We start from the raw sequence: 13,184 nt of genomic DNA on the forward strand, positions 1-13,184 counted from the left end.
CTACAGCTGCTCCCTAATTTTGACCGAAGCGCCGGATGCTTGTTAATTATTGTGAGTTCAAACAACTACCCTGATTCGCACTCACTGAAATATAATTGGACACTTTATAGAAAGATATTCGTACTTATATTAATTGTAACTTCAGTTTGGATTTCCATAGTAGGTATCGTTTTTTTCTACCTATTAAATATAAAAACGACTACATTTCCAAAGTAAATAAGTAGGACATGGATCCCTAAATTTAATAATATCTTCACAATCATTCACTTCTAACAGGTGTCTTTCCTATGACAGGAATAAATAACTTTCTAAACGATAAGTCGAAAGTATTTATAAAGTCTGTAAACGACAAAACACCAAAATATATATTTACAGTAAAGAACATCAAAGTAGCATTTCATATAACAATAAAACTGTAATCTTTGACCTCGCTGGAAGTACAATAGGATTATGTGTTTAGTGAATTCACACACATTATCCGTGAAAAAGTGAGCAAACGCTTTGTACACTCACTTTGCGGGCGTTCGCGTTCGTGTTCGCCGCGTCAGACACCGATATTGTGTTTGCTTAATATAAAATTTAACATAATCGACTTTATGTCGATGACATCGCTCTGACTACATAAAGCTAACATGCTCTTTTCCAACCTTAGTGGTATCCTACTAATGTGCTTTCTCCTACAATCTTTCCTTACGATGACAAGCAAAAATTCAATGGAACCGAAAATGAATCTCTGTCTTAGCAGGTCGATTTTATGGTATACTTTGGTTTGGTTTCTGGTGTTTGACATAGGATAAGTTAAAATTTAAAAGCGGCGATGTCAATCTTTATCGCAAAGGGAAGTTGTAGGAAGGGGGAGGTGAAGGTGGCTAAGGAGGGTGCGCCACTGCGTCGATTGTAATCACGCAAATGGCTCCATATCAAAATGTCACATTCGTTTCTATGTTTCGTTGTCATTTTTGCGCAGGAGTACCTTGACTGTCTTGATATTTGTTTTAGAAACTTCCTTTAGTCGTTTGTTGGATGACCGGGACTCGCTGGGGTTTGCTGTCCGATGATACACTTGATTTTTTTATACAATTGAGTTCTATCTGTATTTTTAGGTACTTTTAGTTTTCGTTGACTGACCGTAAACATTTATCCTCAAATTTGTATCAATCAGAAACATCTGCGAACAATTAGCATCAAGCTTAGAAACAAATTAAAAATGGAAATATTCGCTGTATTTGGTAAAGTATTGGTTGCTCAGATGACAGTGCAATGGGCTAGCGATCCAGTGGTCATGGGTTCAAGTCAAACTAATGATACCGATCATTCGATTGTTTTTTACATGCTAACGTTGTGTGGAACAATCGTTCATCGTAAAACCGATAAGTTGATTGATAATTTATCGCACTCATTTAAAGTTGTTCTGTATAAACGTTCCTCGTAACATCGTAACACCGATCATATAGGTAGTTTCGTTGAGCATCAAATTTATCGCGATATAGATTTTCGAACAAACGTTCCATCCGTTATGTCGAGCAACTGTTTTTCGAAAACGAAGACGAAAGATCTTTCGAACGAAAGTTCGTCACGGAAACGTTCTGTCGACCAACAGGTTATTGCTACAGCGATCGGTCGCACAGTCGTTCATCGCACGTTCGTTATTCAAAGTTCAAAGTCGCACTCGGCCACCATGCTTTTCTTTCCATATTTACAGGCTATTATTTGCGATTAAAATTACTATCCAAATTTACGCACGAAAATAAATTGCTAAAAACGAAACATTAAAAAGCCTTTGGCATGTTACCTTTTATTTTTCTATCGACGCAGGCTGCTGGATAGCCACTGACTGCGATCGCCTCCATTAAAATAACTCGTTAAAATTTATCATCGACCCGCTTAATCGCTTTAACGCCACCATCTGGGGTTTTATGATTTTTCTGCTTGCTCTGTGTACTTTCGTGGTCATTTTACAACGTTTACAAAATTGCTTGCGTGGGGTTAAAAGCTTTGCTACATTTTACAAGTCCTCTTTTTGTTTGTGTGTAGGGTTTTTGTGGCCACAATAATAAACATTTATTAAGTATAATAAGTAGCGATGACAAAGGTACCTACTTTTAATATGTTCAAATGTTTTTTTTTTAATTCTAATATATAATATACCTATTTAAGAGTGATTGATCTTTAGGCGAATTCGAATTTCTCTTGGACCTTGCATTGTGTATCTATTTTTTTCCATATTATAATTTTTCCAAACCTAAAATTTACAGAAATAATATTTTACCGTTTATATGATACTCCTAAGTAATATGAGTTTGGAAATAAAATATGTTCTTTTTTACTAGAAACAAACCCAGTTTAAACATATGTTCAATAAATGACGATGACACTTATTATTATCTATTCTGTACTCAGAAAATGATAATAATTATTGCAAAGAACAAAAAATAAGCTAGTTAAATACCCTGTATGTATAATGACATTACCAGAAAATTTTAATTCCTTCTCAAAATCCAATTTAATCAAATAAGTGAGGTAGATTTTCTGCAGTTGCGGTGTTCCGTGGCGCACTCAGAAGATAATTAAATAATTAAGAATGTATGAATGACGCTGTAAAGCCGTTTTCCCTGATATTGTAATAATGCAGTCCTCTTGGGCAAAATCTTTTAAATTATTCTCTTACGCTTGCTTCGTAATTACGCGGACGCGGATGCCTACAGCCTGCGCATCTATTGTGTATAGCGTTTAAAAGATTTTTCAGAAATTCTTTTATACATTTTTAGTTATATATTTTACAAACTGCGGTAACATACATTCCTATACCTAGTTAAGTACATTACACAATGAGGTGTAGTTACAAAATACATCACTGACGACTAATATAGTACCTATGTATATAATTACTATATTTTCTTAACCTAATATTTTTTTCGTACCTCTCATAATTATTTCTGGTTCGTTTGAGTATTTTCTGTCAAGGACGGCGAGATTCATTATTTATCCTGCTATATTTTCCGCTGTAGTTAAGTTAGTAAAAAAATCTAAAAACTAATTTTAAAACATAAAACCCGCTGCAATCCAAAGTACCTACGCAGAAGCGACAGAATGATCAACGCGAGTGGAAACGAAGCATTTTACCTCTAAAAATGTCAAAGGTAGCTTCTTTAGGTTTACATTTTGCGTTTATAACGGTCAGCGGCGAAGCGGCACGAGTAAAAAGACCTGCGGCCGCGGCCGGAGAAAATCTGAGGGCTTAAACAGTGCTACGTATGAAATACTAGCGCTCGGTTACATGAAAAAGACGAGGGCCGAAATCGAGTGACAGGACCGCGGCGCAGGATTTTCAGCCCGATGCTTTTTTGCTAGCTGGATTTTGGGTCTGGACTATGCAGCCGCGCTAGCGATGCGAATTTATCGAGCTCTCCCGAGCTCGACGTGTGGTCTATGATTAGTTGGCAGGAGAAAGTCTGCTTTTTAGTTCACATTCATTAAATAGTGTTGCGTGACTCACATCCTTATTCACTCTGCTTACAATCTAGTTAAATAATTAGAATAAACCTTTACGCTGTAAAATGTTATGATTCGACGTAAAATTTCGTTCCACGTTCATTTTCAACTCCGCTTAATACTGAAACAAATTTACATAATAAGGACTATAATATTCATAAAATGTAATGGTGAATTTTCTTTCCAGATTGATCCTAAAGTGGCCTTTCCCAGAAGAGCACATCCAAAGGTAAGTGATTTATAATATCATTGTGGTTAGCAATAAATTGAAACTTAAACTTGCCATTAGAGTAAATAAACTCATTCCGACATTAAATCGCCGCAAAATGGCAACCTTGTACTGCAAAGTTACGACATATTATGAGGGTAAAGCATACCGCTTGAACGCTCTGCTTGTTTATTTTCAAACATTTACACAAAATATTATTTTAGGCTGGACATAACTCTCGCTCGCTATTAAGATGTTGGCTTACGATGCATAAATAACTAAGGGCTAACAATTTAGTATGCGGGCTGTGATCTTGAGGCCATCCTTATCCTGGATGCGATTCAATCAGAGGCCGACCCCTGATTGAATCGTGTAATAACGTATCAACTCTATTTCTCATGATATCTCTGCACATATATTATTACTATTTAGATGTAGTTATTACAACCAAATGCATTAAGGAAAGTTAGAATAGAAGTAATTTTGAATGTAACGTATTTACATGTAAATAGCTTTTCAACATTTTAAAAATATAGGTATTTGATTAATATAATAAGGTTGTGACGTAATCTGATTGCTACACCAAAATATGAGTTCATGCGAAGTGCACAAAAATAAATATCAAATTATCTACATCTTTCACGAAAATGAAAATAATTACCTATATATATTAATACAATAATATACTTGGAAAATTGACGATGCAAGGAAGGTGATATTACTAATTTTAAACATTTAATTACAAAATCCGTGAGACTCAGACAAAAATTAAAACGGGTCACTCACGTATTTTTTGTCGAATTTGCTCGACATGTTTCACTTCATACCGAGTAGCATCATAGGGAGCATGCGCTGGCGGACCGACGCAGACTTACTGGTGTGATGTTAAAATAATTGATTGATTGAATGACTTACTATGATTTGGAATTTATAAATGGTTTTATAACATTTGATTTTGTGCCATTACCTATTAAAAACCAGTCAAGAATTGATATTAGTGAATATATTATTCATATTCATATTCATATTCATATTCATTTAATCCATTGTTCTCATGCTCATCAGTACAATAGGTCTTACATTTAAATAGTCTTCGTAGGTGCATGACACCCTGCTAGGGCGTACAATATAGGATATATATAACTAAACTTAATAACTAAATACAATTCACAATTACACTACTTAATTATAATAGTATAATAAATTATTTAAAGTAATTATCATGCAATTGTACTAGGTTTAACTAAAATTAAACACTAGAGAATTACCTACTTGATGTCAATTAATTTTATACAAGAAAAAATATATATATATATATATATATATTAATAAATTGATTGATTGAAAATAATAATGCCTGGGGGGCTCTCAACCCGGGTGTGTCAATGCCTGAACAGCCGTTCCGTCAGCGTTTGTGGGACGAAGTCGGCATTAAGCGTCTGTTTGACCGTCTTTTGGAGAAGGCTTCTGGCGCGGATAGAGCCAGGCTGAACGCGGCTTCGGCACCGGAATCTGGGGCTTGGTTGCACGCCCTTCCCTCCCCGAACTTAGGCACCCTGCTCGACAATGACTCGCTGCGGGTGGCCGTTGCTCTTCGTCTGGGCTGCGATGTTTGTCAACCACATCTATGTATCTGCGGGTCCATGGTGGAGAGCAGCGGGCACCATGCTTTGAGCTGCTGCCGGTGCGCGGGGAGGTTCCCACGCCACCACGCGTTGAACGACATTGTTCGAAGGGCGTTGGTGTCAGCCAATGTCCCGTGTGTGCTGGAGCCGCCGGGCCTTAGTCGGTCAGATGGCAAAAGGCCGGACGGTTTAACTCTGGTGCCGTGGGAGAAAGGTAAGTGCCTTTTGTGGGACGCCACCTGCGTCAGCACATTTGCCGCCAGTCACCTTGGCCGCACTGTGCGGTCGGCAGGAGCAGCCGCTGAGCAGGCGGCGTCCCTAAAGAGGGACAAGTATTCGGGGCTAACGAATTACTTGTTCGTTCCTCTGGCTGTGGAGACATCTGGGTGCTGGTGCGCGGAGGCGAAAACCTTTCTTGGGGAGCTGGGGCGTCGCTTGCAGGAGAGAGGCCTCGACCCCCGCTCCGGGTCGTTCCTGGCGCAGAGGTTGTCCATCGCGGTTCAACGCGGAAACGCAGCAAGCGTGATGGGCACCTTTGCATCGGAGGCGATGCGGGGTGGGTTGTTTGATTAGTTTTTATGAGTAGGTTTAGTTGTATTTATAGTTAAGGTTATTTCTAGTATATTTCTTAGTTTTAAGTATTTTTGGTGATTTTGTCTATTTATTGTGTGTACCTACTTTAATGTTTTTTGATTGTAATGTTGATAATTAAATGTATATGTGATTGCATTTCTAAATATACCTACATAGTTTTTGGTTATTTAAAAAAAAAAATTATAATGTTTTATGTCATGTCATCTTCTAAAAATTATAAGACGTAAAAAAGTTTTATTTAACACCACATTGAAAAATGTTTACAGGAAATGCTACAAAACATTACAAGCCTTAGAATTAAACTTAAATAGGTACAAATTAATATGTTTACATGTAGATATAAAAACTTTTAATATTATGATGCTAAAAAGGAGCGAACCTCAGCATGTGTTGCAGCAGCGGGTATAAGGGATTTTTTACCGACTCCAAAAAAGGGAGGAGGTTATCAAATCGGCCGTATTCTTTTTGTGAATTTGTCCTCAGATCTGTTTTTGTTATATAGTTCCAATATAGTAATATTAATACAATAATATACTTGGCAAATTGACGATGCAAGGAAGGTGATATTACTAATCTTAAACATTTGATTACAAAATCCGTGAGACTCAGACAAAAATTAAAACGGGTCACTCACGTATTTTTTGTCGAATTTGCTCGACATGTTTTACTTCATACCGAGCAGCATCATAGGGAGCATGCGCTGGCGGACCGACGCAGACTTACTGGTGTGATGTTAAAATAATTGATTGATTGAATGACTTACTATGATTTGGAATTTATAAATGGTTTTATAACATTTGATTTTGTGCCATTACCTATTAAAAACCAGTCAAGAATTGACATTAGTGAATATAAGACGTAGAAAAGTTTTATTTAACACCACATTGAAAAATATTTACAGGCAATGCTACAAAACATTACAAGCCTTAGAATTAAACTTAAATAGGCACAAATTAATATGTTTACAATCATGTAAATATAAAAACTTTTAAAATTATGATGCTAAAAAGGAGCGAACCTCAGCATGAGGTAGCAGCAGCAGCGGGTATAAGGGAATTTTTACCGACTCCAAAAAAAGGGAGGAGGTTATCAAATCGGCCGTATTCTTTTTGTGAATTTGTCCTCAGATCTGTTTTTGTTATATAGTTCCAATATAATAATATATAGTTCCAGATTGGTCCCATTTTTGTGATAATCCAGTGCTGACGATGGAATCCATTAGGAATTCAGGGAACTCCTGAAATGTTAAAGGCGATGTTTGTATTTTCATTAACATATCAAGCATCTGAATTCAAAAAAAGTATCATTTGATGAAGTGGAGATGTTTCTTTAGTGTATGATATCTATTACTGTTTATAGCTTACTAAGACTTTCAATAAAACCTATAGCAAATATGTGATCGGGTGAGCCGTGTTTGAGGTTTCGCAAAAAGTCTCCCTTTCTTAGTAAAAATAATGTGAAAGTCCTTCCTTTTGCTTTTTATGTACATGATACCCTCTAATAGCCCCCGTTCAGGGCAGCCTATTGTGACGGCCAGATAAACTGAACCCTACTCACAGCATGGCCCGACATGCCCTTGGCCGGTTTTATTAAATTAACCCTATGCACCTTACATGCGCTAGGTAGCTTTCTTACTCAATGTCATCCACCCCTTTACACAACCATTTCCGTTCGTGCCAAATTTTACATCCATTCCAGAATTTCAATTTTAGTTTATTTATTAATAAATGCATGAAATTGAGTTTAATATCAAAGGCTCACGGCGTCTAGTATTATTCCGTTTTGTTCAACATAGTTGCAAATGGGGCTCCTCAAAGCGACCACGTTAAAAACCGCATAAAATAGGTAATTTTGAATTCAGCTGCGGAATGTTTGAAGATTTATTCGTATAGAGGTTATGACAGCTGTACGGGCGCATCAGTCGGTTATAATTCATGTTGTGCAATGTAACTCAATAACGACGTTTACTATTACGTCGGTAAGAATAGATAATAATATTTTAGAACTGAATTGCTATATAATTATTACATTAGATGAAACTTATTATATAAAGTCTAGTGAAGTGTTCTAGTTTATTCTACTGAAATAAGTATTTAGTGAATTTTGAATTTGGCAAGTTAAATTCACAGTACGAAAAGCGAACCGCCCATTAAACGTTGTCCTCATTAGGTCCAAAACAGCCCAATCACGACCCCAATTGGCAATAGCAAGGCAATTCGCCATGGAGCTGGTTGGACACTTGTTTTGTAGCTTCTGTAAGTAAGTGTGAGTTATCACTGGTCGGGGCTGGCCGCATTTAATGTAAATTGGCGACCGCCGCCGCTAGCTCGGCCGCATCGCAGCGTTTTTACATTCAAGTAGCTGAAACTTGAGGTTTTATTTGTCCCCACTAAGGGTAGTTGGGCGGCTTTCGCTTTTGTATTAGTGATGTTGTGTGTTTGAGTGTAGATAATTGATAATTTTGTTTTGTTACTTTCGTATTATAATGCTATAATTTATTCTAAATATCAATTTAAAATTGATTGTTTAATATTTATTACAATATGAAAACCTAATCACAAAAACAATTAAGAGCACGTGAAATCATCAAGCAGGTATTCTGTCGAAAACTTCTTTTACTCTCTATAAATGACAAAATTTGGACCAGGTTTAGGGAATGCCACATAAAACTTCTAAGCAAATTGCCGTTACAGAAGTGAACTATAGATTAAATTATATCCAATCACTCCAAAATTGTGTAAAATAAAAAGTGGAAATACATTCTTGCCAAGTGCGACCGCAAATTATATAAAAACGATCGCCAGCATGCTAGCTCCTTCTTTCATAATATAGACATTAAACGTGATGGATGGTTTTAAAACATCACGTTGTATTACTCTATCCGAGCCAGTGCGGTGTTGCGTGGCCGGTCAAAGGGGATGCCGGCTATGCGAATTACATGAATACATTAAGGGAGCACTGCCTCGTACATGTTACAGTGTAATGCTCACGAATAAATTTAGAGCATGTTCCTTCATCACAGCACTACCAAACGGCAACTATGTAGGTATGGAAATTCGACGGGGTGTATAGATCGTCCGTGATAACGAGGGGTCTCGGAATGACGGTCGAAATTAGAACCTACTAGCCAGCCTTTTCGTGCCGTGAACCCTCTGCCTTTAGCAATCTATGGCGCTCGTTATAAACTGCATTCTGCAATAAATATAAAAAACCGGCCAAGTGCGAGTCGGACTCGTGCACGGAGGGTTCCGCACCATCAACAAAAAATAGAGCAAAACAAGCATAAAAACGGTCACCCATCCAAGTACTGACCCCGCCCGACGTTGCTTAACTTCGGTCAAAAATCACGTTTGTTGTATGGGAGCCCCACTTAAATCTTTATTTTATTCTGTTTTTAGTATTTTTTGTTATAGCGGCAACAGAAATACATCATCTGTGAAAATTTCAACTGTCTAGCTATCACGGTTCGTGAGATACAGCCTGGTGACAGACGGACGGACGGACGGACGGACGGACGGACGGACGGACGGACGGACGGACGGACGGGCAGCGGAGTCTTAGTAATAGGGTCCCGTTTTTACCCTTTGGGTACGGAACCCTAATAACTAATTATAAGAGACGTACGATATTAAATTATTCCGATATGAGCTACTCATACAGTACAATGTAATTATTGTCTGAGTAAATGGTGGTATCTGAATTGTATCTGAATACATTTTTATGTTCCATCTAACAATACCAACGATAACATTCATAAAAAATTTGGTACTTATTGTAAAGTAACAAATTCATAGTACGTTGGTATGTTACGTTGCTGCTTACACAAAATGTTAATTTTAATGGAACTATGTTTGCCTAATTAGGTGGTTAATACTCATATATCATAAATTGGATGACGTTGTCATTAATTGAGGGGGGCTGAAAATTTAAAATTCTGATTATCGTCGGCGCTTCTGCTTTCCCTTCTAGCGCAAACAATGGAAAAAAGGGGACACCGCTCTCAAGCGGAAGCTGAGAACAAAACAAACGAATTTTTAATATCGTCTTTATCGATAATTGAGACTCTTGCGAAAACCTCTTATTTTAAAAACTTTTAGAGACTGAAAGAGGAATCGTGAAGGAAAATGGAATTGGAAGAAAAAACTTTTTTCATCTTCTTTGTTTGACATTGACAGTCACTAAACTTTGTATTTTCACAGTGGGTCTATTCAATTTAGATTTGATTCAGTGAAACTTAATTTGTCTAGCATCTGGCAGGTGACTGCTTGTATAATCGCAAACTTTTTGGCAAAATTATTGCGTCCTCGGGCTTAAGGGGAAGTGCATGGTCGAGTGGATATAAAAATAAATAAATAATAAAAAAATATTATAGGACATTATTACACAAATTGACTAAGCCCCACGGTAAGCTCAAGAAAGCTTGTGTTGTGGGTACTCAGCAACGATATATATAATGTACAAATACGAGTACTTAAATACATAGAAAACAACCATGACTCAGGAACAAATATCTGTGCTCATCACACACCCCCTTGCCCTTACTGGGATTCGAACCCAGGACCGCGGCTTCACAGGCAGGGTCACTACCCACTAGGCCAGACCGGTCGTATAAAATAACGCAGGGCAAGATTTGTGATGCATCGCGGGTGTTGCATACTTGTGGGCGATATCTGTATCTGGATTATACGGGGGTTCCAAGCTGGAGAATGCGGAGAGGGAGCGGGAACAAAGGCTAATATGTCATCGCGGCCAAGTTAATTGACGCGGTTTCCGCACCGGCGCGGCGGAACGCAGACGTCAGCGTTTCCTTCGCTTACATATTTATACGACGCGCTGACTTGCGTTCCACAAAATAATATCTATTCGTTTAATTTTAATAGGGTCTGCACATTGTTAGCTTCGGTTAAAATTTAAACTAGATTTTATTTTTTACGTACTAAGGATATTCTGACTGGCAGACTTATTTAAACGTTCATTAAATTATCATTTTGGTGTGATAATAATGATATTTCATTTAATAGGGTTAGGTAGGTACCAGAACAATCCATCTAAAATGTGCATTGAGTAACTTGTTGAATAAAATAATTTTATAAAAAAATCTTTAGAATTTTTTTCTATTCAAGCAGAAAGGTACCGTTATCAAATAAAGCTTTCTAAATTAGTCCACTCAACGCCACGTTTTACGTGGCTACACCCACTTATCGCGTTTCTGTTCAGCAATCAATGCTTATTCAAAGTTTATCCACCGTCATTTCAATTAAAAAGCTTTAATCGAGCCCGAAACGGTCGCCAAATTCGGTGGCATTTGTAGTCACCGTGGCGTGAGTTTATACTCTTTAATGGACTTTGCAGAAGTAGTTCCAACTCTCCTTATGGCTAAGATATTTGAGGAAAAACTACCCGCACCTACCGCAGTAAGTGGCGAAGTTGGAGAAGTATGGTTCGCGTAGAGGCGCGAGACGGCGACGCGCGGTTCACGACGCGGCCGAATGGCGCGGCGGCGGCGGCGGAGGCGCGGTGGGCGCGGCAGGCGGCGCGAGCGCGGTGTGGCGGGGCCCAGTTGGCGCGATTTAACGTGTTTCATTAAACGTTTTGTCGGTGTAATCGCAAGTAATTTAAGTGAAGAGAGCCGAGCTTCCGACTTTGTAAGCATTTTGTGTTTTCTTTTTTAACTACTTCGTTTTAACTTTGTTGTTGGGCTTTTAAAAGCTGACTGACAGCCAAATAACAAAGTTCTTTAGAACTATTTAGGGAGGATTTAATGAAATTGTAAGGTTTTATGCGATAGTGCTTCACGGAATCGGTAAATTGGGTGTGGTTGAGCGCATGCAAGCACTTTTTTTGTTTCCACTTCTTACCATTGAATATTAAACGTAAAAATAAATAGGTATGATGGTATGAAGAAGAAACAGCAGCCAAGCACATTATTTTATAGATAATTGTCTTACGAAGTCTTATATATGACTTTAACTTGTACATATATGATTGTTGATAAGAACTAAACCTTTTCCAAGTGGCACATAATCATACATACACATAAAATACACGGCAGAATCAAAATACTACCATATGTTTGCTAACATAAAAACCTGATAAGTTGAGTAGGTAGGTACTTTTTTATTTTGTCAAGTAAAACTACTTTCCGGCTACGCAATTACTGAGAAACTTTATCTATAGAACTCCATTACAGAAGATTAAAACAGTAACTAAGACCGAACTATATCTAAAACAGCAAATTAGTACTAAAATCTTGCAGTTAATAAAGGTAAGCCTGTTGAATGGGACAGATGCGGCGAGTGACTTACGGGCTAGGCGGGACTCATAACTACCGGCCAGCGGGGCATAAGTCCCGCGACCGCAGAGTGAAGCTGCAACCAGCGCTGCATATCATTTGCAACTACGAATTCTCCGCAAAGCTAATAAATAAACAGATCGTGATACAATTTATTGGTTTATGGCGTATATAAATTTGCCAAGGTTCGGTTATTAAAAAAATACAAGTTTTCCATAAAACAAAAAAAGATATAATTCACTACGTAATGCAGTAATATAGGTACATTGATGCTGATCCGAAACTGTGCTGCACATTTAATATCTTGGGGCCCCGGAGTGCTATATAATTAAGTAAAACAAATTACATACACAAACTATAACTTAATATCGCGTGCGCACTGCGGCGTGCAAAACACTTGGAATTTTATCTACTAATGATAAAATTCAAAGTGTTACTTGAACATTATTTAAATAACGTAAGGCTTCAAAGAAAAAGATACGACAGGGAGATATTAATCAAAACAAGTTTTTTTTTAATACCATCTAAATGGTATTTAAAAAAATACCATTAAAATGTTTAGACATTTACCTACATCGTCACATTGGGAACAAAAAAAAGGCACGCCTGAAATAATTCCATACATGTAACACACGCGCAAACATGCGAACATGCTGTTTAATACTTAAACAATCGCTTCTTCGACACAGCCCGCAGAAAGCAAAAGTTCCAGTACGGGGCGCAAGGAGCATACTTTGTAAAGAAATTGCATTTAATCATGTTGAGACCTTCTCATAACTTGGCTTTCTCTCGTATATTTTATGAATTCCTAACATACTTCTTGTCAACCTATTACTTTAATACTTTCAACGTTGTATAAGGTTTTTACTCGCACCCCTTTGTGACGGAAACTGACGGATATAATTTTGTAAGTTTCACAAAAACTTGCGTTTCATTATTTAATCATTTAGATATATGGCAATGATCACTTTTC

The 13,184-nt window shown here is 37.5% G+C and overlaps 1 protein-coding gene across 5 annotated transcripts in view; it reads left to right on the top strand.

Annotated features, from left to right (window-relative positions):
• LOC134648953 (RNA-binding protein Musashi homolog Rbp6) overlaps positions 1–13,184 on the top strand; it is a 574,404-nt gene that overhangs the window by 273,152 nt on the left and 288,068 nt on the right. For all 5 annotated transcript variants that reach the window (XM_063503621.1, XM_063503618.1, XM_063503616.1 and 2 more), the window contains exon 5: positions 3,680–3,721. In XM_063503621.1, the coding sequence (XP_063359691.1) occupies positions 3,680–3,721 (42 nt within the window). The remainder of the gene's footprint in view (positions 1–3,679; positions 3,722–13,184) is intronic.

The sequence above is a fragment of the Cydia amplana genome, chromosome 6, assembly GCF_948474715.1.
Source record: "Cydia amplana chromosome 6, ilCydAmpl1.1, whole genome shotgun sequence".
In the NCBI taxonomy this organism is placed as follows: Eukaryota; Metazoa; Arthropoda; class Insecta; order Lepidoptera; family Tortricidae; genus Cydia; species Cydia amplana.